General features: G+C 42.6%; 4 protein-coding genes across 4 annotated transcripts; all 4 read right to left on the reverse strand.

Moving 5' to 3' along the window:
* Nucleotides 1-1,484: 1,484 nt before the first annotated feature.
* On the reverse strand, nucleotides 1,485-3,944 carry LOC107110360 (protocadherin gamma-A12-like). Its single transcript, XM_015411140.1, has one exon. The coding sequence runs from the start codon at nucleotides 3,942-3,944 to the stop codon at nucleotides 1,485-1,487; it is 2,460 nt and encodes an 819-aa protein (XP_015266626.1).
* Nucleotides 3,945-6,897: 2,953 nt separating this feature from the next.
* On the reverse strand, nucleotides 6,898-9,390 carry LOC107110361 (protocadherin gamma-B1-like). Its single transcript, XM_015411141.1, has one exon. The coding sequence runs from the start codon at nucleotides 9,388-9,390 to the stop codon at nucleotides 6,898-6,900; it is 2,493 nt and encodes an 830-aa protein (XP_015266627.1).
* Nucleotides 9,391-16,640: 7,250 nt separating this feature from the next.
* LOC107110362 (protocadherin gamma-B7-like) lies at nucleotides 16,641-19,109 on the reverse strand. Its single transcript, XM_015411142.1, has one exon. It carries the CDS (start codon nucleotides 19,107-19,109, stop codon nucleotides 16,641-16,643), a length of 2,469 nt encoding a protein of 822 aa, XP_015266628.1.
* A 1,906-nt stretch (nucleotides 19,110-21,015) lies between these two features.
* Nucleotides 21,016-23,322, reverse strand: LOC107110363 (protocadherin gamma-B1-like). Its single transcript, XM_015411143.1, has one exon. It carries the CDS (start codon nucleotides 23,320-23,322, stop codon nucleotides 21,016-21,018), a length of 2,307 nt encoding a protein of 768 aa, XP_015266629.1.
* Nucleotides 23,323-26,801: the final 3,479 nt, after the last annotated feature.

The raw sequence follows: 26,801 nt of genomic DNA on the forward strand, positions 1-26,801 counted from the left end.
AACAGCAGGAACTCATTAGCATATCGGGCCACACCCCTGACAGCACAGCTCATTAGACCGCACCCACATGTTACCAGAAGTGTAGCTATCCAGCCACACCCACCTTTTGCTTGTTATTCTGTTTACCTTGTTTGTTGTCAAAACCCAGGGCTTTTTTTGTAGCAGGAACTCCTTTGCATGTTAGGCCACACACCCCTAATGTAGCCAATCCTAATGAGTTTCTGCTGTTGGGTGTGGCCTATTATGCTAATGAGTTCCTGCTGGGTGTGGCCTACTTGGGAGCCAGCTGGAACTCCGTTCCTGTGCGTTCCTCCCCAAAAATAGCCCTGCCCATCCCATCTTGCAAGAGAGACAATTACAATATGCTGTACCTCTCATAGTTAAGAACCCTATTTTTAATTTCCAATACACATTTGCTAACCTTCGATTTGCAGTTTCTGATTTGTCTTCCTTAAACATTTTAGCTTGATCCAGTATCTCCTTGCTTACCTACACATGTCTGCTTGCAGGTGTATGACTTTCCCCATTCACTTAAGTCAAGTGGTATGGCTGATGTACTGACACTTTATTCTAGTTGAATCACAGTTCCTGATGTTGTACCATATCAAAAGCTTTACTAGAATATAAGGCTTGAACCCATGCATGCATATTGACCTTTCAGTGACGACCTTCCTTCTACAGCCCCGTGTTCCCAAGAGGGGACTAAAAAGGTGAACCTCCTTCCCCCACAGCCTCAATCTGAACTGCCTGCGACTGTAGATGCCTGCAATTTACCTTTGGTAGAATCCGGTATGCTATTGGCAGCCAGTGCAATGCCTTCAGCACAGGCTGGATGTGCACCATTCCCTCAAATGACTAAACACAGCAAGATGTAGAGCTTTCAGGAATAATTTACCAAAGGAAATAAGGTAACCAATGTAATTTCTAAGCTTTTCACAGGGGTCATTTTGTAGAAAAAGAGGTGCAGGAGCTCATTAGCATAACTCATTTGCATATACCACACCCCCTGACATCACCGGAAGTGTGTCAGAAGGCAACACCCACCACTCAGGCTCCACTGGACTGTTTTGGATTGCTAGCTATTGGGGGGGGGAAGTGCAGATCTGTCCTCACAGAGGAGGAAGAGCTTGTACCTGAATAAAACTTGGTCTTAAAGGTGCCACTGGACTGTTTTGGACTGGAGGGCTGGGGGCGGCTCTGCAATTTACCTGGCTGCTTCTTGCTCAGACTCAGGGATGCTGGGAGCAGGGGGTGGGGCTTGTTGCATGTGCCTACCCCCTGGGCTCTTTACTGCCGGAGCTCTGCTCCTGTGCGCTCCTGCAGGAAATGACCCCTGGCTTTTCATACAGACTTTTGGCTGGAAGAGTTTTCAGTGATACGTTGTTATGATTTAACGGATTTATCGAAAACCATTTTAAGCGCAGGATAAAGGAATAGGAAATATTTTAATAAACAAATAAAATCTGTTCCTTCCAACTGGAAAACTACAACATGATTTCTATTTTGCACCAAAGACAAAGACAGCTCACCTGGATGTTGTCTGAATCCCCATTAAAACGTTTTGTGTCTTCAGCACTGAGGAAAGGATCCCTTATTTCACAAGGCTGCTGACTTGGCAGAATATCAGAGGATGTACCCTTTGGAAAGGCAAAATTGCTCTTCTGAGAGTCTGTGGTGAGAGAGAAGTCGTGGCAGTAGGAGTGAAGAAAAGCTTGGACTCCACTGATTCCTACGAACTGTGAAACTGGGACGCCACTGAAATTCCCACTCCCAGAATCATACAACTGAGAATTCCTCCACCTGCGAAGTCTGAGTGCCAACAACACAAGGAGGAAGATGAAAAACAAGCAGGAGACAAAAGCCACAGCAACCACCAGATAAAAAGGGAGGTCCGACTGGGGGTCTGCAGGAGCTGAGATGCTGCTAATATCAGAGAGGCTTTCAGGGATGCTGTCGGCCAACACCACAGTGACCGTGACTGAGGCAGACAGAGGGGGCTGCCCATTGTCCTTCACTAAAACCACCAGGCTTTGCCTGAGAGCGTCCTTGTCCAGAAAGAAGCGGGTCGTCCTGATCTCTCCAGTGTGGAGTCCTATGGAGAAGAGCCCTGGCTCTGTGGCCTTGAGTAGCTGATAGGAGAGCCAGGCATTCTGGCCAGAGTCTGCATCCACTGCCACCACCTTAGTGACCAGGTAGCCAGGCTCAGAAGAGTGAGGAGCCAGCTCAACTCCAGTGGAGCCATCAGTAGGGACAGAAGGGTACAGGATTTCTGGGGTGTTATCATTCTGATCCAGAATGAAAAGAGTCACTGAAACATTGGAGCTGAGTGATGGGGATCCTCCATCTTGGGCCTTGACTAGGAAGTTAATTTCTCTGAACTGTTCATAATCAAAGGCGGTCAAGGCATAAATAATCCCAGTTTCAGAATTAATGGAAAGTAAGGAAGAAAGGGGAAAATCAGCCATCTGACTTTTTATAATGGAATACATTATTCTGGCGTTCTCTTCCCAGTCTGGATCATTTGCCTTGAGTGAGAAGACAGAAGCACCTCTTTGATTATTCTCGATGAGGTAGGAAATGTAGGAGGATTGGGGGAAGAGGGGAGGGTTGTCATTTATGTCTAAAATTAGGAGTGGAATGATAATGGAAGTAGAAAGTGAGGGTGTCCCATGGTCTGTGGCTGTGATTGTGATGTTGTAAGTTGTCACTTGTTCCCGGTCCAGGGCTCTGTTGGTTACCAAACTATAGTAACTACCATAGGATGTTGTCAGTTGGAAAGGGAGGTTATTGGGAACTGAACATACAACTTCTGCATTGTTGGATGAATCCTGATCTCGCACATTTAAGAGCGCTATTGCAGTCCCTGGTGGAGAATTCTCAGGGACTGAGTTGATGACAGAGGTTATTATCACTTCTGGTGCATTATCATTCACATCAGTAACAAATATCACAACTTTTGACTTGTCAAACAACTCTCCACCGTCATGGACCTGGGCTTCCATTTCATATTGTGTAGAGTCTTCATAGTCTAAATTTCCTGCAAGAATTATTTCCCCTGTGTTAGAGTCTAGGTGAAATATTTGCGAAGCTTTTGCTGTGATTTTCATTAATGAATACTTCAGTTCTTTGTTTATCCCTTCATCCAGGTCAGTGGCTTTTAATGTAACCACTGTGCTTCCTATAGAAATATCTTCTTCAACACAGACTTCATAGATACGTTGGTTAAAAACAGGTGGGTTGTCATTAGCATCCAGAACAATCACATGAACCTGCAAAGTCCCAGTCCTGAGAGGAATTCCCCCGTCATACGCTGTGAGTACCAGATTATGATCAGTTTCTTTTTCACGGTCGAGGGGCTTTTCCAGCAGTAATTCAGCATATTGCCTGCCATCCACTGTTGTTTCCATGTTGAGGGAAAAATGGGTATTGCTACTGAGCTTGTAACCTTGAAGAGAATTATTCCCTAAATCAGGATCCTGAGCTTCATACAGTGGAAATAGGGATCCTGTTGGAGTTGACTCGCTGATTTTGAGCTTCATTTTCTCTGAATGAAATCTGGGAGCATTATCATTAATATCTGTAATTTCCACTCTGACTCCATAAACTTTCATTGAATCCCCAACTATAATCTCAAAATCCAGGAGACACTTTTCCACCCGTCCACAGATCTCCTCTCTGTCTATCCTCTCTGTGGAATACATATGGCCACTCTTGTAATTTAAAGCAAAATGCTGGGTCCTACCTGAGGAGAAAATGTGGACTCCACGGTGTGAGAGCTCCTTTATTTCCAGCTTCAGGTCTTTCGCGATGTTCCCCACCAAATAACCTTTTTCTGTTTCTTCAGGCATGGAGTAGTGAATCTGCCCAGTAACAACTTGCCAAATGTTTACAAAAATTAAGCAAAAGACAGCTCCCATTTTGCAGTCCCAGTGAAATGTTGTCATTGCCAGTCCTGTCTGCTTTAGTCTTATGAAGGTGTATCTAATCCTTTGATGAGGTGACGAACAACAGACTTATGTTAGCTTGATCTGGATGTGTCAGAAACGGTTGTTTTAACTTCCAGACAGCCTTTGTACTTAACACTGTCTATACTTTAACAATACTCTAAATTTAAAATAAAATCCTTCAGCGCAGGTGTGATCATCCTCTCAGGGTTTTCTGCTATGAAAGAAATAGTTTGGGAAGGCTGAATTTGTCACTGCTCAGTCTTGGTTGAACAGTGACACCTAGAGTCTCAGGTAATAATTTCAGCCAACGATTGGTCAAAACTCACATTGCCAGATTCTCACTCTTTTATGGGATATTTTGTACCCATCCTGGTTTATGACTGCAGCACATTCCTCTGTCGAGAAAAATGATTGTTCTCTGCGTAGAATAAGCTTATGTGCTGAACAGGCTATCACCCCCAGACTAATAACTCAAAAGCAGATCTACAGTAGCCACTGCAAAAGACTCGGCGCATCATGGTAAATTATTCCTGACATTTCTAAAGGCATTAAGCATTTTCCATCTGGCTTTTAAATACTCCAGCCCTTATCCAAAGATATGCGAATTCTGCAGCTTTAGCACAAGTATCAATATTACAAACGTTGGTTACCTTCTACGGGGCTGAGGGGTGGGAAAGTGAAACTTGTGTTATGAAGGGAGAGGGAACTGGGAGGGATGCATAGGAATCCACCATTTAAAAACAATTATTCATAGTTAAAACATTTATATCCTGCTTTTACCCTCCCTGGGACTATGTCCCTTAATAATATATTTTAAAATGATACCTGATTGCAAGTTTATTTTATATATTTCATTTATACCCCACCTTTCTCCACAACGGGGACCTAAAGAGGTTTACATAATTTTCTTCTCCTCCATTTTATCCTCGCAACAACTATGTGAGGTAGGTTAGCTGAGAGGGTACAACTGGCCCAAGGTCACCCGACAAGTTTCCATGGAAACCCGGCTCTCCTTGATTCCAGTTTGACATGTAGCCCCTACACAACACTGGCACAACACAGTGCAAGCAAATGATTGATTTCCCTATAATATCTTCTGTCCATGACACATTCCCCAAGTCAGAGCATGAAGTGAAGTTAAAATATGTGACATCTAAGATCAAGCACCATAACTATGATGCATTGTGTTTTCTATTATTGAGCAAAATATGAATATTAGGCCCCATTTCACCTCCCCACACTCACAAAGAACATGCATTCAGCTTGGCATCAGGACTGTAGCAAGAGACTCAACCAACTGATTATGTGCATTGGGCTCGATGTGGGTATCCTCTGGCTGCATGATGGGGGACCCCAATAGAGCTGTGCAAAAGAAAAGAAAAAACAACCCAACATTTTCCAGTTCAGGTCTATTGGAACCAATTTTTTTTTTTTGGTATTTTTGAAAAATCTCATTTTTTCCAGGTCCAATAGACCCAAACTGGAAAATGCGAGTTTAAAAAACAAACCAGACGGACCCTGGGGCTGGCTTGGCTTCTCCTGCAGTGCAGTTTAAATTGAGTTGCAGGAGAAGCTGGCCGCAGGATCTGCCTGTGGAGGGGAGGTCTCTCCTCACCGCATGCAGACCCAGGATCTGCGTGTGGCGGCTCTTGCCGCCCCAGTTGATCCTGGCTCCTCTTGCAGCTTGGTTTAAATTGAGCTGCAAGAGACGATCAGCTGGGGGAGGCCGGGAGCTGAGAGCTCCATCCTGTCTTCGCTGGGGCTGCCTCCCCAGCTCCTGCAGCCTCAACTGATCCTCAGTATAGCTGAATATACCCGAATAAAAGCTGAAAAATTGGCTTTTATTCAGGCTCAGCTATACTGGTAGCTGATCACATTCTCTAAATCTGTATTCATTTTAAACAACAGTATGCTATAAGCGGAGAAGCATTCTTCTGTGCACAAACTGAGAAAGACTAAGCTGCAACCTAGGGCTTTTCAGCATTCTCATTTTCCTCACTTCCCCCCACACATGTGTTTTGTTCCCTCTAGTGGTCGATTTAATCTTACATTGCTTTATGTTCAGTATATCTCCCTGCAGATTTGAACTGCGGATTTTTATGCCAGACAAAAAGTGATGTAATATCTGATCAACCACTAGAGGGAGCAAAACTTGTTGTTAGCCGCCCTGAGCCATTGGGTAGGGTGGCATAGAAATCTCAAAAATAAATAAATAAATAAATAAATAAAACATGTGTGGAACAGAAAAAATACCACCCAAACTAACAGGAACACACAAGTGAGGAAAATGTTGAAAAGCCCTAGTTACATTGGAGTAGCCTTCCAGCAGATACTGTGAATGTCTCTCAGCAAGTGCCATCATGGTGTTTCTATTAGCAGCCATCATTTTCTGACTAGATTTTAAATGCTCTGGAATCCTCTACCATTTGAAAGAAAATCACCTCTGCCATGGAGCATTTAGATAAATTCTGCACTCTGTAAGTCATTATTATAAAATCGTACTAAATAAGTTTGCAGACTACCTCAGAAGATATTAGAACAGGATAAAACTTTTTTAAAAAGTCTGTAAAGAACACTCTTGACAACTATTGCTAAATCGAAGCAAAATTACAAAAGGCGAGCAAGCTCCTGAGGTTGGCGGAGGACAGGAGGGCCCGGCGTGATGTGGGCCATGGGGTTGCAAAGAGTTGGACTCGACTGTGCGACTGGACAACAACAAAAAACACAACATCCCAGTTAGGGTCAAACAAGATGTGGCAGCATCTTTGTGGTAGCCACAAGGACACCACCATCATTCTAGTAACTTGGATATTCCTTAGTTCATTTTTCTTAAAAAAACATATATTTTTGTTCATTTCATATCATGCCAGATAATACATTCTATATAAAAAGGAAGAGCAGTATAATTGTGGTCTGATTATTCTTTTTCAGTCACAAATTAAAAGCATCACTAAACAGCATGCAAACACTTTCTAGAATAAAAACTCACCATGTTCATAATAGCCACCTCAGTCTCTAAATTGTTTCCTTCATTGCCAGTCAAAGGCTCACCAGATTTGTCACCACAAAGACTGTTATCTACAATCTGGATATTGGGTGTCAGGAAAGTTAACTCATTCTTCCTGGATTCTGAGGACAGGCACAACTGGTAGGAATAAGGCAAAGTCCCATCTTCAAAGTTTGGTGGGAAGATGGCACCAGCACTTGAATGAGGAACAGGAGCAAAGCACTGTAGGAATTTGGGATTTCCTGATCGTCGAAGCTTCATCAGAATGGCCAAGATCACCGTCAAGAGGAACAAGAAGGAGATCAAAGCCAGGGCCAGCACCAGATAGAACTGCAGATCAGACTGATAGTCAGGACTGATGGACTGGGTCTTCATTTCTGGAAGGGCCTCTTGGAAGTTCTCTGCAAACACCAGGTTCAGAGTCACTGTAGCAGATAACGATGGGTGTCCATTATCCTTCACTAAGATGACCACCCTCTGCTTCACAGCATCCCTTTCCAAAAAAGTTCGGGATGTCCTGATCTCACCAGTATGGTGTCCAATTGTGAAGAGCCCTGGCTCAGTGGCCTGAAGCAGGTGGTAGGAGAGCCAGGCATTGTGTCCAGAGTCAGCATCCACTGCTACCACCTTGGTCACCAGATAATCTGCATCAGCGGAAAGAGGAACCATCTCAAACAAGACTGAAGCTTCCACTCCTTTGGAAGGATAGAGAATCTGAGGGCTGTTGTCATTCTGGTCCACAATAAACACTTCCACTGTGACATTGCTGCTGAGGGGAGGAGAACCTCCATCTTGGGCCTTCACTTGAAGTTGGAACTCCCTGAATTGTTCGTAGTCAAAGGAACGCTGTGCATAAACAATCCCCGTCTCAGAGTTAATGGAGACATAAGAGGAGAGAGGCAGGTCCTCAATGTTGCTCTTTTGGATGGAGTAAAGGATTCGTGCATTGCGATCCAGATCTGGGTCTGAGGCTTTGACCCTGAAAATGGAGGCTCCAGAGGGGTTGTTTTCTGGCACGTAGGCAGTATAGGAAGGCTTCTCAAAGGCTGGAGGATTATCATTGATGTCGGAGATCTGCACAGAAATGGTCTTGAGTGTAGAAAGAGGAGGACTGCCATTGTCTGTGGCTGTGATTGTGATATTGTACTCAGGAGTATTTTCCCTGTCCAAAGCACCATCTGTAACCACCTTATAGTAGTTATTGGATGTTGAGACAATTTGGAATGGCAAATTGCTTAGTACCTGACAAACTATGTTTCCATTCTCTCCAGAATCTCTGTCTTTTACATTGATAAGAGCAACCAGAGTCCCAGATGCAGAATCTTCGGGTATTGGACTGGAGGATGAGAGAAGAACAATGTCCGGGGCATTGTCATTCACGTCTATTAACTTTATTTCAACATTGCAGTGAGCTACTAACCCACCTCCATCCTTGGCTTCCACCGTCACAGTGTATTTATCTTTCCACTCAAAGTCCAGGTTTTCCATAACCATTATTGCCCCATTTTTGGGATCTAGCAAAAACATTCTGCGAACACTTTCAGCAATATTGCTAAAGATATAGATGATCTGGCCATTGGACCCTTCATCTCTGTCAGTGGCTTTCACCTGTACCACTGAAGATCCTTTGGGGGCATTTTCCTTCAGGCTGACCTTGTACAATTCTTGTGCAAAAACAGGGGGGTTGTCATTGGCATCAATGACATTAACCCATATTTTGGCTGTGCCAGTTTTGACAGGCCTTCCTCCATCTAGAGCCAGAAGGGTTAAATGGAAACTGCTTTCACTTTCCCGATCCAGCTGTTTACTGAGTACTAATTCTGCATATTTATTCCCATCTTCACTCTCTCTAGTTTCCAGTGTGAAATATTGATTGGATGAGAGTTGGTAGTTCTGGAGAGAATTCATTCCAACATCTGGATCTTCAGCATTCCCAAGAACGAATCGGGCTCCTGGTAAAGTTAATTCACTTGGTTCTAGCCTGATATCCTCATTTAAGAAATGTGGTGTGTTGTCATTAATGTCCTGGATTGCTACAGTTACATGGAAAATATTCATGGGGTTTTCAGCCATGACTTCAAAATTTATAGGGCAGAAAATAGTTTCCCCACATATTCCTTCTCTATCTATCCTATCATTTACATACAGTTTTCCATTTTCTGCACTGACAGTGAAATACTGCTTTTTATCTAGAGAAAGGACATGCAGATTGCGATTTGCTATTTCTCCAGGGCTCAGTCCTAGATCTTTGGCTAGATTCCCAACAACGGACCCTTTCTCCATTTCCTCAGGGACTGAATACTGAATCTGCTCTGAGGCCGTCTTGCAGAACAAAGACAATAACAAGAGGAACAATAACCTTACTGATCCACTCTTCTCTTGGTGTCTGCAGTTCATCCTTCTGGCTGAGGAGCTTGCTTTTTCTTCTACTGGCATATCTTGGTCAGCTGAGATCTTTTAAAATTCCCATCACAATACAAGATCCACAGTAAGGAAGCATACACAATGACACTGGATTCTGCTGAATTTATATATGTTGTAATGGTTTCCTTTCCCCAAGGCTTCCACGTCTCTGTTGTCTGCTGTTTTCCTGATCTGCATTCGGAGAATGAGCAGCCACACAGCTGGAAGCATCGTTCAGTGGATTCCTAGCTCCTACATGAGAGCTACCTTGGCCAACAGCGACACTCTGCGTCTCAGGCAGGGAACTGCAAGAATTGCTTTTGTCTCTTCCTGAAGCTTATATGTAGAGAAGAACAATCTGTTTTCAGGTGGGGAAGAAGAAAAGTTTTCTGGCTTTGTGGATAGTATATATCTACATTTTTGTATGTGTTTATTTTGCTACAACAGTAGGAACGCCATTCAAAAGAGCCCTAGTCAAACAGCACAAACTACTCTGCTTTTCCACCACCTACCTTTTTTCAACAGGAGCTCAACAGTTAATTAATACCAGCAGGAAATATTTTGAGGCATGTTACTATTAATAAGAAATGAATAATGAAATATATAAAGACATCATTTCTATTTATGCCCTCTTAGATTCCATATACTATTTTGCTACATTTATCTCTCCTTATATATAATTGAATAGTGGGTGCCAAAATTCTAATTCTAAAATGCACTCCCTTAGTGTATGGCTGATGGCACTGCTCCTCAGCATATATCGCCACCAATCAGAAGGCAAAGCCCGGGTCCCGCCCACACCACAACTGCTGCGACAACCTGGTCTTTTGCATATGGAAGCTGATTGGACTTCAGTCCATTCCACACCTCAAACTCCCCCGCCCCCGCAAGGCAGTTGGGATTTTCGGTTGCATAACATACCTCATAGGAGAGAGGAGAATGGGTAACAATGGTTACCACTCTCCAGGTGAGGGCTACAGATAACTCAAACATACAAATGCTCTTCAGGTAGCAGAGATCAGTCCCTCTGGAGAAAACAGTGGACTCTGTCATTAAACCCTGCTGAGGTCGCCACAGGAAACTGACACTGTTTGCCCAAAGCCAGAGCACTCTCCCAGAGCCTCTTTCTAGATCCCGTTGTATTTATTTCCGCAACGGGCATTATTTCTAGTTTATTATAAAACAAAATATAATTACACCATATGGTTCACACCATAACACAGCTATAAAGATTACAATGTCACCATTAATTACAGAACCTGATAAGCATCACTCAGTTAAGCACCTCTTTCTTCCATGAATAAGTAAGCCTGACATTAACATAGATCTCTTTGACTTTTACCATCCAGTCCTATATATTTGGGACTAAATTCTGCTTTCAATGTCTAGCAAAAACAACCCTTGTCACCAAAATTAAATAGAGGAAATTTACCTGGATCCTGCTTGGAAATCCTGTCACATGGTTCAACAAAAATATTTCTAGCCTTAGAAGGATCTCAGGTTCACATCCAATCTCTAATTCTTCATGAATCTTAGTCCAAACCTCAGTAGCATCAGGACATCGCCACCACATGTGGACAAAACTGACCACTGGAAGACTACAAAATCCACAAGGGCCAGTGCAGCTCTTTATACATCAAAGCTAATTTTTTAGTGTAAAATAAAATGGATGAACTATTTTAAGTAGGTTTTCTTTAAGCACCAAAGAGATAGTAAAAGCAGATCCATGAGTTGAAAAAAAATTCTAGATCTCGAGTATCACAGAACTAGTATCATTATTCCAGTTAGTTTTTAATCTATAATTAACTAAACAGAATAATATATATTTTTTGGGGGGGTGTGTGCTGCCCTAGACTGAGATAGTGTTTCAAAATCTGAAAGCCTCCTAAGACCTTCTCAGTACTTTGCTGGGGGGGGGAAGATTCAAAAGTTGCAGATATTCAGACAGAATTATATGTCCGTTACTGATTTGAGAAACCACAACAAAGGGGATCAACTTATTACCTGCTATTAGCAGCTTATAATTATCAAGTCCAATGCTTTCCCATTTGAAAAGGGAGCTTAATTGATAACCCCAAAAAAATGTTTCACTGCTGAAGGAAGAGGTGATATATCTGGGGATATTTCTTTCATACTGGTCCCAAACTGATAAGAAATTATTTATTATGAAGTTATCATGAGTGTATATCGTTGTCCTCTCTGATTTCTTTATATAAAGAAGTGTTTACAAAGGCATGTGGACACAGACCTGTTCAGTGGTTATCTCATCACTCTCCTCAACATTTGAGAGCCAACTCATGAACCATTTTAGCCTTGTGGCATTGTGGTGAAGTTTGATCATGAGTACACCAAAACCACCACAGGCTGATTTCAACTGAGTAACTGACCATTTTACTCTTGGTTTCTTACTCTTCCATGTAAGTAAAGGTAAAGGTTCCCTTGCTCGAAAGCCAGTCGAATCCGACTCTAGGGTTGCGGTGCTCATCTCCATTTCAAAGCCGAAGAGCCAGCGCTGTCCGAAGACCTTTCCGTGGTCATGTGGCCGGCATGACTAAACACCAAGGTGCACAGAACACTGTTACCTTCCCACTGAAGTGGTACCTATTTATCTCCTTGCAATTTCTTGCTTTCGAACTGCTAGGTTGGCAGGAGCTGGAACTAGAGACGGGGGCTCACTCCGTCTTGCAGCACCCGGGTCTTGAACTGCTGAACTACTGACCATCCACAGCCTGCAGTTCAGCGTCTTAACCACTTGAGCCACCGCAGCTCCTACTCTTCCATTTACTACTCCATTATTATTATTATTATTATTAAAAAAACCCTATGCTTCTAGCTGTATGTACCTGGAACCCCAAAGGATGCCTTAGCAATTATTATGCAACCCACAAGCTCCTTCTTACTAGATCTCAGTCCAGTTTTAGCATTTTGATTGAACACAGAAACACATAAATCTGCCTTCTACTGCATCAGACCACTGTTTTCTCAAGGTTGCTCTTCTCTACTCTGAACGGTAGCAGTTCTCCAGACTTGCAAGTGGAGGTCTTTCCCATCATCAAAGACCTGCCCTTTCAACTGGAGTTGCTGGCAATTGAGCCTGGGACCTTTTACATGCAAAGCACATGCTCCGCCACTGAGCCACAGCCCATCACTGAATTTACTGAGCCTGAGAAGAATGGGACAAACAACTTTTCAGAATGTGTGGGATCTCTGTGAGTAAGTGGAGGAGCTGATGATGTTTTATTAGGGAGCGGTGGCGCAGGGGATTTTTCCCTGCTTAACCATAACATCTGAACTGCCATGCTTTGGCAGTTCTAGCCCCGTGCTGGTGTGAGCAACCAAGCCTCGTCCTAGCTCATCGTCTACCCAGAGATTCGAAAGCTTCGGCGAGTAGATAAATTGGGGACTCCCTTCGGGAAGGTGTTAGCTGCCGAGGCAACTTCTGAGGCGCAGCGACCGGAAAGACGAAAGAGCTGTGTCGGCTTCCCAGCAGTGGAGCGAGTCGGCCAGGCGGTGGCAGTGTGTGGCTGCACAACATCAAGAAGCCAGACGTCATCAGCCAGCCGACAAGATGCCGTAGGAACACGACTGACCCAGCCCGCAGATGAAGCCCGGCTAGCTGCAATGTGTGTGTAATTAATGCTGCATGTTTGTCTTCCCTATCCCACAAATATTGTTAGTCCAATTGTCTCAAGAGTAACTGTAAATCATTCTGAGCCCGCAGGTATGTGGGAAAGAGCGATCAATAAATCGAAACATTATTATTATTATTAGCTTTGCCTTCTTTTTCATAAACCCCCAATATACCCTTTTGGCCTCTATGTTCTGCCTCAAGTGGCTTACATCAAAAGATAACCGTCTATCTGTGGATGATGTTTTCCACCCAAAGAAGAACTGTTTTACAACTTGTTCTAAATCAGTGTACGAAAAAAGTGAAAATAAATGCAGGCTGTTCATCCGCTTTCATGAGAACTAGCACAAGTAGAAAAATGAACACTTATGATAGTAACTAGCTGTTAACAGTGCTGCAGGTACTCTTGAGCCAGTGTCTCTAGAATAGCATTACCAAATGTTTTCCTTCCTCTCATACTTGTTTAGATCAAATACCTTATTTTCACTTAGCCAAATTACGGAAGAGTTTTCTAGCTTGAGATTCCAAGAGTGAGGAAAACTGGTCAACAGATAAAAAAGAGAAGATTTAAAACATGGACTTTAAGTACCAATCTACTGGAAATAAATCCACACATGCAAAACGAGAGGTTTCTCTCCTGTTCAAACTTCCTATAAGGGAAAGAGCAGATCCAATTCCATTACAAATAGAACAGCAATAAAAGCTCTGAACTGCAGAAAATCCTTTAAATGTTAATATATTGAACATTTCTCATATGATGAAATTATTTCCTCTAATTTACGTTATGCAAAACATTTCTATTGCACTAAATTGCAATAGATATACTAGATGTCTCCTTTTGTCACTAAAACACAGGCCCGGGTATACATAAGGGTGTGAATGCAATAGCAGGCTACTACTGCTTGAATTGTTGCAAGTATGATAAAGCCCTTTTCAAAACCTACTGAAATCCCACTATGGTCCTTTCTGCAGTAGACCTTAAATCCTGGTTCAACCCTGTCCCCGAACTTACATTATACACTACACTCGAGTTCACCCCTGTAATCATCTCAGGGTATTTTTGTTTCCACATTTGTCACCCCAGTTTTGCCCCACATTTGTCCCAGGATATATGGATGCTGTTATAACCACGGAAAAATGGAAGGTATTGTGTTGCAAGTTGAATTCTGATAAAACCAGGGATGAGATCCAAGTGCGGAAAGGACCTATGACATACTATGGGTACTCCTAGGGTTACTAATAGCTATATTGAGGATGCATTAGAGTAGTGATGGGGGTATAGAACAAACGGATGGGCATCTCCATTTAAATGAGTGCAGGTAGAAGAGCTGAGAGGTATTTGGGTATCAGACTTTAGTCACCATCATTAAAGGGTGATAGCAATGTTAGATGTGATAGATCAATGGGCCTTTTTTGGTATGACAGCTCCCTATAAGCCCATATGAGGAAAACAACAATAATACACAAGTATGAAACTGAATGGCATTGAAAGCATCCCTAATATGTTTGGGGATGCCTTAGTTTTTGCTGCAGACTAGTAATGCCAAATATCTGAGAATATCTGCCACCCAAAATGGCAACCCATGCTAAATTCTTCCCACATCTGTAACAGATAATGCAACTCAACGTTACCACACTTTGCGTTTTTCCACCAGAGTGAAAAAACACAATTCTCCAGGTTGAGTAACTATTTCCTTGTTACCTGACCAAATTCTTATACAGAAAACATCTACTACAGTTCTTCCATCCAGAATAGCCATTCTCTTTTCAAAGAGTGTTATTTTAGTTCAATAGATTTGCAGTCATTGATTTCCCCCCAGCTATGATGTATGTGTTAAAAACAAAAAAACTCTTGTTTGTAAGGAGCTCTCATGACTTTTCTTCATTCTTCCTAGATATTCCTCTATTTATTGCTTTTAAATTTCAAACAATGTCACCAACAGTGTAGTGAAATATTACTTCAGAACCAGTTTTGATCATTTGTCATTGTAGCCGCAATTCCAGAGGAATTCCAGATTTACTTTGCCCAGGTGATGTGGTAGTCAGGTCTAAGACCTCAGACCCAGCATTGAGTTGATTTTTTGTTTGATTTTACCTAAGCAAATATCTTACTTGCAGAGACATAAAAATCCTGATGCTACAAGATTGCAGCTATTTTTGCATCTGCTTCAGCAAATATCAAATGCCAACTGGCTGCACATCCAAGTGAAGCCATTGGTTAGAAATCAACATGACAGAAAGGACTTTCATGGTTCACAAAGGATCTAGAAAAGCCTGTTACCATATGTGGATGGTATACTTGACGACAGCAGAGTAATAAGAACTCTGTAGCTAATTGTGGTTGCCAACTCCAAGTTGGGAAATTCTTAAGAGTTTTGGGAGCAGTGCTTAGGTGAAGGCAGAGTTCAAGAAGGAAGCTCAGTAGGGATATAATGCCACACAATCCATACTCTGAAGCTGCCATTTTCTTCAGGGGAACTGATCTCTGCAGTCTGGGGATTTTGTGAGAACTCCAGGCCTCACCTGGAGGAAAGTCAATAATTAGATGATTTTTGTTCATCATTTAGGGACCAATATTAGTAGCATTGTAGTCGGAGCTGTGGTGGCTCAAGTGGTTAAGACGCTGAACTGCAGGCTGTGGAAGGTCGGTAGCTCAGCAGTTCGAGACCTGAGTGTGCTGCATGACGGAGTGAGCTCCCGTCTCTAGTTCCAGCTCCTGCCAACCTAGCAGTTCGAAAGCAAGAAATTGCAAGTAGATAAATAGGTACCACTTCAGTGGGAAGGTAACAGCGTTCCGTGAGCCTTGGTGTTTAGTCATGCCGGCCACATGACCACGGAAATGTCTTCAGACAGCGCTGGCTCTTCGGCTTGGAAACGGAGATGAGCACCGCAACCCTAGAGTCGGACTCTACTGGCTTTCGAGCAAGGGAACCTTTACCTTTACCTAGTCACTTTCCGAGACTATCAAATATTATTTTTATTGTGTGCATGTGTCAATTTTAAACTGAAAGCTGCTCAGAGGGGCCTAGAATGTAAAATACAGTAAGTTTTCAAAAATAAACTTATTTAAATGTGCTAATTTGTTTTGCACTATTGTTCCTAGGCCAATATGGGATGGGTGCAGTTTAGACAGATGCCCTATATTACTTTTACATTTCTCTTGTATTCTCAACTCAAATCATCCAGAATTTACCAGGTTGCCTTAGACAAGCCATTATCTTGAAACTGAAAACTTTATCTGCAATACAGGAAGCATCCGCTGCAGGGCCACTTGTATGGCCGGCTAAAAATTAGGGATCTATTGAATTTCACTGGCTTCCTGTTCTGCCTCAAAAATCACTGTTAGCATGACACTCTAAGATGCACCAGAAGCTCTACGGTAGACTTCTGGGTTTGCCAAAGAAATGACATCATGCCGTCAACACAATGATGCCCCCCATGCCTTACTCCCTGACCAGCTGGTAACCCTGCCCCGGGGCTTTATTTTTGTGTCATTGTTTCTTTCCTTAGAGCACTAGTTCACATTAAACTTATCTGATTTCTAATATCATACTTGCATCAGTTGTATATAACTGGCATATCATTGGCATTAAAATGTCAAAATAATACATCTACAATCACAATCAAAATATCTACAATGTAAATGAGGTACTCCTTAAAATAAACTCACCATCTCAGATTTCTCCATCTCACAATTAAGGATATTTCCCTCACTGGGTGTCAAAAGGGCCTCAGACGTGTTCTTAGAAGAAATGTGCTCTGCAATTTGAACACTGCTTGCTGGAAAAGCATATTCCTGTATCCGGGATTCAGATGATAAGCAAAGTTGGTAAGAATAAGGTAATGTCCCCTCTTCATAGTTTGGTGGAAATATGACAGCATTGTTTGAATGGGGGATGGGACCAAAGCACTGAAGGAATTTGGGTTTCCCTGATCGCCGAAACTTCATCAGAATGGCCAGAATCACCGTCAAGAGGAACAAGAAGGAGATCAAAGCTAAAGCCAGCACCAGATAGAACTGCAGATCAGACTGATAGTCAGGACTGATGGACTGGGTCTTCATTTCTGGAAGGGCCTCTTGGAAGTTCTCTGCAAACACCATGTTCAGAGTCACTGTAGCAGATAACGATGGGTGCCCATTATCCTTCACTAAGATGACCGCCCTCTGCTTCACAGCATCCCTTTCCAAAAATGTTCGGGATGTCCTGATCTCACCAGTATGGTGTCCAATTGTGAAGAGCCCTGGCTCAGTGGCTTGAAGCAGGTGGTAGGAGAGCCAGGCATTGTGTCCAGAGTCAGCATCCACCGCTACCACCTTGGTCACCAGATAATCTGCATCAGCTGAACGAGGGATCATCTCAAACAAGGCTGAACCTTCCACTCCTTTGGAAGGATAAAGGATCTGAGGGCTGTTGTCGTTCTGGTCCACAATAAACACTTTCACTGTGACATTGCTGCTCAGGGGAGGAGAGCCTCCATCTTGGGCCTTCACTTGAAGTTGGAACTCCCTGAATTGTTCGTAGTCAAAGGAGCGCTGTGCATAAATAATCCCAGTCTCAGAGTTAATGGAGACATAAGAGGAGAGAGGCAGGTTCTCAATGTTGCTCTTTTGGATGGAGTAAAGGATTCGTGCATTGCGATCCAGATCTGGGTCTGAGGCTTTGACCCTGAAAATGGAGGCTCCAGAGGGGTTGTTCTCTGGCACATAGGCAGTATAGGAAGGCTTCTCAAAGGCTGGAGGGTTATCGTTGATATCAGAGATCTGCACTGAAATGGTCTTGAGTGTAGAAAGAGGAGGATTGCCTTGGTCTGTGGCTGTGATTGTGATATTATATTGAGGAATAGTTTCTCTGTCCAGCACACCATCTGTAAGCACCTTATAGTAGTTATTGGATGTTGAGACAATTTGGAAGGGCAAATTGCTTAGTACCTGACAAACTATGTTTCCATTTTCTCCTGAATCTCTGTCTTTTACATGGATAAGAGCTACCAGAGTTCCGGATGCAGAATCTTCGGGTATTGGGCTGGATGATGAGACAAGAACAATTTCCGGGGCATTGTCATTCTCGTCTATTATCTTTATTTCAACATTGCAGTGAGCCACTAACCCACCCCCATCCTTGGCTTCCACCATCATGGTGTATTTATCTTTCCACTCAAAGTCCGGGGTTTCCATTACCATTATTGTCCCATTTTTTGGATCTAGCAAAAACATTTTGCTGGCACTTTCAGCAATATTGCTAAAGATATAGATGATCTGGCCATTGGACCCTTCATCTCTGTCAGTGGCTTTCACCTGTACCACTGAAAACCCTTTTGGTGCATTTTCGTTCAGGCTGACCTTGTACATATCTTGCGCAAAAATAGGTGGGTTGTCATTGGCATCAATGACATTAACCCATATTTTGGCTGTGCCAGTTTTGGCAGGCTTTCCTCCATCTAGAGCCAGAAGGGTTAAATGGAAACTGCTTTCACTTTCCCGATCCAGATATTTTCTCAGTACTAATTCTGCATATTTATTTCCATCTTCTTTCTCTCGAGTTTCTAGTGTGAAATATTGATTGGGTGAGAGCTGGTAACTCTGGAGAGAATTCATTCCAACATCTGGGTCTTCAGCATGCCCAAGAACAAATCGGGCTCCTGGCAGAGTTGATTCACTTGGTTCTAGCCTGATATCCTCATTTAAGAAACGTGGAGTGTTATCATTAATATCCTGGATTGCTACAGTTACATGGAAAATATTCATGGGGTTTTCAGCCATGACTTCAAAATTTATAAGGCAGAATAGAGTTTCCCCACATATCCCTTCCCTATCTATCCTATCATTTACATACAGTTTTCCATTTTCTGCACTGACAGTGAAATACTGCTTTTTATCTAGAGAAAGGACATGCAGATTGCGATTTGCTATTACTCCAGGACTAAGTCCTAAATCTTTGGCTAGATTCCCTACAACGGACCCTTTCTCCATTTCCTCAGGGACTGAATACTGAATCTGCTCTGAGGCAGTCTTGCAGAACAAAGACAATAATAAGAGGAACAATAACCTTACTGATCCACTCTTCTCTTGGTGTCTGCAGTTCATCCTTCTGGCTGAGGAGCTTGCTTTTTCTTCTACTGGCATATCTTGATCAGCTGAGATCTTTTCAAATTCCCATCACAACACAAGATCCACAGTAAGGAAGCATAAACAATGTCACTGGATTCCGCTGAATTTATATAAATTGTAATGGTTTCCTTTCCCCAAGGCTTCCCCGTCTCCGTTGTCTGCTGTTTTCCTGATCTGCATTCCGAGAATGAGCAGCCACACAGCTGGAAGCATCGTTCAGTGGATTCCTAGCTCCTACATGAGAGCTACCTTGGCCAACAGCGACACTCTGCGTCTCAGGCAGGGAACTGCAAGAATTGCTTTTATATCTTCCTGAAGTTTATATGTAGAGAAGAACAATCTGTTTTCAGGTGGGGAAGAAGAAAAGTTTTCTGGCTTTGTGGATAGTATATATCTACATTTTTGTATGTGTTTATTTTGCTACAACAGTAGGAACACCATTCCAAACAGCCTCATGCAAACAGCACAAACATGAAACAATATTTGGGGAAAGTGGCCCTGCAACTTGTAAACTCAGTTTTCTGTGATTATCATGGAATATTTTGAGACCTGTTACTATTCACAAGAAATAGTAAGGATGTCAACTCTGTTTATGCCCTCTCAGATTCCATATTCTATTCTGCTATATTTATTCATGATGTCATGAACCACAACAAAACATATGCAAAGAATGAACACCATACTGCAGTTACAAAGGTTACAGTGTCATCATTAAGTGGAGAACACCCAAAGAGCATCAAGTTAAGTCAAGCACTTTCCCCTTCTGTAAATAAATAAATAAAAAAAAATAGATTAACACAGATCTTCTTGATTTTTACTACCCAGTCCTATATATTTGAGGCTAAATTCTGCTTCCAGTGTCTAGGAAAAGCAGCCCTCACCACCAGAATTAAATAGAGGGAAATTACCTGGATCCGCCTTGGAAATCCTGCCACATGCTTCAATAAACTTATTTCTGGCCTAGAGGGATCTCAAATTCATATCCTACCTCCAGTTTTTCCACGGATCTTAGTCCAAAACTCAATAGGGTGAGAAGATTGCTGCCAAACGTGGATAAGATTGACCATCAGAAATTTACAAAAGCAACAATGGGCAGTGCAACGTCTATACATCATAGCTAATTTCTGGCATCAAATAAAACTGATGAACTACTTTAAAGCAGGTTTTCTTAAAGCTCCGAAGAGACCATAAAAGTGGATCAATGAGTTAAAACAAAGCTCCATGTCTCATCGGGTATCACAGAACCGGTATCATCCATTTAGCTAAAAATGTATAAAAAATTAGTTGCTGAAGAATAACTGAACAGGACAGTATATGTTTTTGACAAAACATGTGTTGCTTTAGATTGACATGACATTTCAAAACCTGACAGCCTCTGAAGACATGAACTTTTCAGTACTTTGCTGGCAAAAGCTTTTCAGTGTATTTATTTATCACATTTATAACCTGTCCTCCCCGCAATACAGTTAAAACCAAATAAAACCATATAAAACAATTCCATTATTGATAAAGTTTTATAAAGTGCTGAAGATAGTTACTCAAGATGGCTTATTTCAGTGTCGTCTCTAAAAACCCTTCTGCATATATTCAGAGTTACATTCATATATCAAACATCTCTCAAAAGGTGAGATCATTGCTTCTGAACTACTTTATACAAAACATTTCTATTGGCCCAAATTAAACTGAAATAAAGGTACTGTCTTCTTTTGTCACTAAAACACAGGGCCAGGTTTACGTAAGGGCGTGAATGCTAAATAGCACGCTACTACTGCTTGAAATGCTGCAAATATGATAAAGCCCTTTTCAATCAACCCCCCAATATTCACTGGTTTCCCGTTTGATAGCAACAAAAGTCAAACAAATAAAGCAGTTGCATCAGCCCCATAAATAAAATAATGTGTTGTGAAAGGAAAATAATAATTTATACCTTGTCCGTGCTCTCCATCTCAGAATTTAAACTTTTTTCTCCATTATTAAGGATAGGCACACCAGATGTGTTGTTGCACAGAATATTGTCTGCAATCTGAATATTGGGAGTCAGGAAAGTGAACTCATTCTTCCTGGATTCTGATGACAGGCACAGCTGGTAGGAATAAGGCAAAGTCCCATCTTCAAAGTTTGGTGGGAAGATGGCTCCAGCCTTTGAATGGGGAACAGGAGCAAAGCACTGCAGGAATTTGGGATTCCCTGATCTTCGAAGCTTCATCAGAATGGCCAGGATCACTGTCAAGAGGAACAAGAATGACATCACAGCCAAGGCCAGCACCAGGTAGAACTGCAGGTCGGACTGATAGTCAGGGCTGCTAGATTGATTTTTCATTTCTGGAAGGGCCTCCTGAAAGTTCTCGGCAAACACCAAGTTTAATGTCACGGTGGCTGAGAGAGACGGCTGGCCATTATCCTTCACCAAGATGACCAGTTTCTGTTTCGCAGCATCTTTCTCCACAAAGGCCCTTGCGGTCCTGATTTCACCAGTGTGAGAACCAACAGTGAAGAATCCTGGCTCAGTGGCTTGAATGACATGGTAGGAAAGCCAGGCGTTGTGTCCAGAATCAGCATCCACGGCCACCACCTTTGTGACCAGATATCCTGCCTCAGCAGAACGAGGTACCATCTCAAACAAGGCTGAGCCCTTGGCTTCTTGTGAAGGGGACAGGATCCGTGGACTGTTGTCATTCCGATCCGTGATGAACACCCTCACTGTGACATTGCTGCTGAGAGGGGGAGAACCACTGTCTAGGGCCCTCACTTGAAGCTGGAACTCTCTGAACTGTTCATAGTCAAAGGACCTCTGGGCATAAACAGCTCCAGTCTCAGAGTTAATGGAGATGTATGAAGAGATGGGGAGCTCCTTGATGTTGCTGTGGAGGATGGAATATGTGATTCGTGAGTTTTGGTCCATGTCTGGGTCCAAGGCTTTGACAGTGAAAATGGAGGCACCAGAGGGGTTGTTTTCTGGCACATAGATGGCATAGGAAGACTTCTCAAAAGAAGGGGCATTGTCATTGATATCTGAAATAAGTAATGAGATGGTTTTATGTGCGGAGAGTGCAGGTGTCCCTTGGTCAGTGGCTGTGATTGTAATATTGTATTCAGAATGTTTTTCTCGGTCTAAAGGACTGTCTGTCTGCAGCTTATAGTAATTATTAGAAGAGGGAATAATCTTGAATGGTAAATGCTTTTCTAGGTTGCATGTAACTTTCCCATTGTCCCCTGTATCTTTGTCTTTTACATTGATCAAGGCAATTAATGTTCCAGGCAGGGAATCTTCAGGGACTGGACTAAACAGTGAAACAATGTTCACCTCTGGGGAGTTGTCATTCTCATCAAGAACTGTTATTTCGATGTTGCAGTGGGTCACTAATCCTCCTCCATCTTTTGCTGCAACTCGAATACTATATTCTTTGGTTTCTTCGAAGTCCAATTGCCCTTCTAGTGTTATAGTTCCATTCCTGGGATCCAAGCTGAATTTCTGTTGGTCACTTAGTGGTATGTTCCTGAATTGGTACGTGATCTGGGCGTTTGGACCTTCATCATCATCAGAGGCCACAATCTGGAGTACAAACGAACCAACAGGTACATTTTCCTTCAAACTGACCTTATAAAGTTCTTGTGTGAAAATGGGGAAATTATCATTAGCATCAGTCACATCAATCCATATTTGAGCAGTACCAGTCCTTCTTGGTTCTCCACCGTCTAGCGCTACAAGAGTCAATTGGAAGGAGTGTTCCCTTTCACGATCCAACATTTTCTGCAGTACTAACTCTGCAAATTTCCCCCCATCCTTACTCTCTTTAACTTCCACAGTGAAATACTGGTTGGGGTTGATCTGGTAATTCTGAAGGGAGTTCATACCAATATCAGGATCATCAGCTTTCTCAAGAGGAAACCTTGTGCCTGGTAAACTGGATTCAATTATTTCCAACCTGATGTTTCCATTTTCAAAATATGGTGCATTATCATTGACATCCTGAATCACTACAGTGATATGAAAAGTGTTCAGAGGGTTTTCAACCACTGTCTCAAAATTAACAAGACAAGGTATAGTTGTGTCACAAATCCCTTCCCTGTCTATTCTGTCATTCACATAGAGTTTTCCATTCTCTGCACTGATTGTGAAATATTGCATATCATCCACAGAGACAGCATGTAGGTTACGCTGTGCTAGTTCTCTGGCATTCAGACCCAAGTCCTTGGCAAGGCTACCCACAATAGAACCCTTTGGCATCTCTTCGGGTATGGAATACTGAATCTGCTCTGAGGCAGCCCAGCTGCAGAAAGACAATAATGAGAGAAGCAGTACTTGCCTTCCCAGAGCCCGGCCATTCCCTTTGTGCTTTCTGTCCATCTGGATCCCAGACAAATTAGCTGTCTCTTTTCCCTCCGGTCAGATCAGATCCTCTTCAAGATGCAGGGAATCTTAGGAAGAATAATCTGTCTTTCTTCTTAATTTGTACAAGCCACAAGACTTTTTGGGGTTTTTTGGCTCAGGAATGCTGTTCTGCTTCTGTGTTGTACTCCCCCGGTCTGCACAGCACCGATGAAGCTATAGGAACTCTAGTAAGTATCTGTGGCTTTCGAGCCTCCATCTAGCGATGATATTGGTCAACAGTGACACTCTGAGGCTCACAAGGAGAACTGCAATGGATGCTTGTTCATTTGGTTTAAGGACTCTGAAGGACTATGTTTAGGAAAGAATCTCCCCTTTCCACTCTTCTGAGTGGAAAACTGGGAATATTTTCCTTTTAAAAAACATTTACTTTTTCTTTATCCAGTCCAGTTTTTAAAGCTAATATTGCCACTCCAATAATGGAGACTCTTGCTACCTAAATAATCATCTCGGACTCCAAACTGTAGAAATCTCTGCATTGTTAACCAGGCATTTTCTCTGGCCAGAATATGGGATATTGCTATTCATATCTCTGATAGCCATTTTAGTTCCAGAATGGTTCACTGTATCGCTACATACTCTCAAAAGTAAGCCAGTTGTTACTCAGCTGCACATCTCCTATCTGTACTCTGTGTGGTGCATTAGTAGCCCCTTTAAGATACCAGAGTAAATTTAGGAGTCCCACTATGGGAAAAAATATGGTCCCCATTTTGGAAGCTTGTATACATTTAGGCTACCATCCTAAGAGCACTTTTCAAAGAGTAGGTCCAACTGAATAGAGTATGATTCTGAGTAGACCTGCTTAGAACTGTACTGTTAGCACCTGATAATCAACTGTGTTAGCCAGAAGAACAGGTCTGCCATCAAAAATAGCAACCCATCCCAAATTCTTCCCACATCTGTAACTGATAATGGAATTCAAAGATACCACACTTTCTATTTTTCCACATAACCGACTGTCATTGGAGTGGGAAAATGCACTTTTTTCAGAATTAGTAATCATTTCCTTGTTACCTGATCAAAATTTTAAATCCAAGGGCACTATCATTCCTTATGTCAACAATGGGATGGGTGCAGTTTAGATGGATGTTCTACATTACTTTTACATTTCTCTTAAATTCTCAATTCAGATCATCCAGAATTCACTAGGTTGCCTTAGGCAAGCCATTACCTTGAAAGACAGACCTTCATCTGCAGTACAGGAAACATCCACAGCGGGGCCACTTATATGGCTCAGTAAAAAGTAGGGATCCTATTGACTTTCACTGCCTTGCTATTCTGGCTCAAAAATCTCAGCTTTGTTTTCAGTTTGTCTTGTGTGAATCAAAGCTCCTGGGTAGAACTCCCAGGTCTCTGCTATGGTGAGAGACCTCCTGGTGGCAGCCTTTAACCACCACTGCCACTTGGTAGGGTGGCATGGGGATAAATAAGCTGAAAATCACTGTTGGCACAACAGTCTAGGAGTCACCAGAAACTCTATGGTAGAGTTACAGGTTTACCCCAGAAATTACATCATGCTGTCAACACAATGATGCCCCCCACCCCCACACTCCAGTCTCCCACTAGCTGGCAAGCCCACCCCTGGGATTTTGTTTTTGTGTCACCATATCTTTCCTCATAGCACTTTCCCCCATTATATTCACACCATTTTTAATGTCATGCTTGCATCAGTTGGATGCAAATAGCATATCAATTTAATAAAAGTTCAAACCCCCACATACAGTTTGAGAACACCAGTGTTAAAAATGGACAAGATCAAGTAGGGTTGCCAACCCCTAGAGATCTCCCACTATTACAAGTGATCTCCAGATGACCAAGATCAGTTCCTCTGGAGAAAATATCTGCTTTGGAGGGTGGTCTCTATGGCATTGTACCCTGCTGAGGTCTCTCCCCTCCCCAAACCCCACCCTCCCCAGGCTGTACTTCCTAAATCTTCAGGTATTTCCCAACCTAGAGCTGACAACCCTAGCAAGATGAAAGCTCATAAAGACAGTATAGAAAAAAGGGCATACCCTAAAATATTAATATATAAATATTAATATATAAAAATCTACTGTTTTGATTTACTGGATTGGTTTTACTGAGATTATTATTATCATTACTAGTAGTAATTGTATTATTCAAGAAGGATATAAAACAAGAGAACCATGACCTACCTTGGGCATACGCTCTGATTAAAAAGCATTACTCTGAGGCAGTGTTCCCTCTAAGCTGTGCGTGTGAGTGGCTGCTCATTAACACAGGAAGCCCCGCTCAGCAGCAACCTGGAGCCACACAGGATCTTCCACTGCCCATTGCCCAATCAATACAAACTATACAAACAACCATGAAAAAATTACTAAGGCTGCGGTCACACGGAGCATTAGCCACGCTACAGAGACGGAAGATAGGCGGATTTTCCGGGTGCGATCACAGTGCCACATCTGGGAAGCGTAGCGCTCCCGTGGCCCACCCGAGGATTCCCGCCAAAGATGTGGGGTAAAAAAAACTAGTACCTCCGAGGCAAGGGCGGGCGTCTGATCACGTTTCCGGTGGCATCTGGCGCCCGCCCATGTCCCGTCGCGAAAAGGTGGTTTTTTTCCAAATCTCCACGGGATGCGCACAAGCACCCAACGGAGCATGCGAACACTTGGGTTTTTAAAAAACCGAACCCGCCGATCCGCTTCTTTGCCGCACTGCAGGAGTGACGTATGATCGACACCTCCCCCCAACCACGGGATGTCGGCGGGACGTTTGATCCCGCTGCCACACGGTAGTTCACTCCAAGGCAAACAGCCACACCTCCCCCCCGCAATATCTGGCCCGTGTGACTGGGGCCCAAGATTATTTTATGAAAATGTTAATGTATTTACTATAAAGATTTTTAAAATTAATAAATTTTCACAATATATATAATTCTTCCATGATGAACAAAGTGCTTAGGTTAAATAACTGTCCATATAGTCACTCTGAACTTCTAATGGTCAGCTTCTTCAACCATTCAAAGTTCTATGTGGCAATCCCTCCTCTCAGCAGTCAAAGCCACATAATTTCTCCACTTCCATTAATAGCATATCTGTGGCTTCCCATCATTTGAGACCTACAGCAGTTATAGTCTGTTCAGGATGTGAACTGCTTCACTCAGTAGGGGGGAACATTGCTCAGAGATATTCAAACCTTAAGTATCCCTCAGGAAAGAGCCAAATATAGTCAGGATCAATTAGAAGCTATGAAATCAAAACATATGAGCTGTCTGTAGGAAGAACTCATTTACTTATGACTATATAAGTGGCCATTTACAATCACAGTGATTGTCTACAGTGAAAAAGAGGTACTAC

This window comes from Gekko japonicus, unplaced genomic scaffold (genome assembly GCF_001447785.1).
Source record: "Gekko japonicus isolate JY-2015 unplaced genomic scaffold, Gekko_japonicus_V1.1 scaffold834, whole genome shotgun sequence".
In the NCBI taxonomy this organism is placed as follows: domain Eukaryota; kingdom Metazoa; phylum Chordata; class Lepidosauria; order Squamata; family Gekkonidae; genus Gekko; species Gekko japonicus.

What these genes read in the sequence shown, in the direction of transcription:
- LOC107110360 (XM_015411140.1), bottom strand. Translation starts at nt 3,944, where the DNA reads ATGACAACATTTCACTGGGACTGCAAAATGGGAGCTGTCTTTTGCTTA.
- LOC107110361 (XM_015411141.1), bottom strand. Translation starts at nt 9,390, where the DNA reads ATGCCAGTAGAAGAAAAAGCAAGCTCCTCAGCCAGAAGGATGAACTGC.
- LOC107110363 (XM_015411143.1), bottom strand. Translation starts at nt 23,322, where the DNA reads ATGCCAAAGGGTTCTATTGTGGGTAGCCTTGCCAAGGACTTGGGTCTG.
- LOC107110362 (XM_015411142.1), bottom strand. Translation starts at nt 19,109, where the DNA reads ATGCCAGTAGAAGAAAAAGCAAGCTCCTCAGCCAGAAGGATGAACTGC.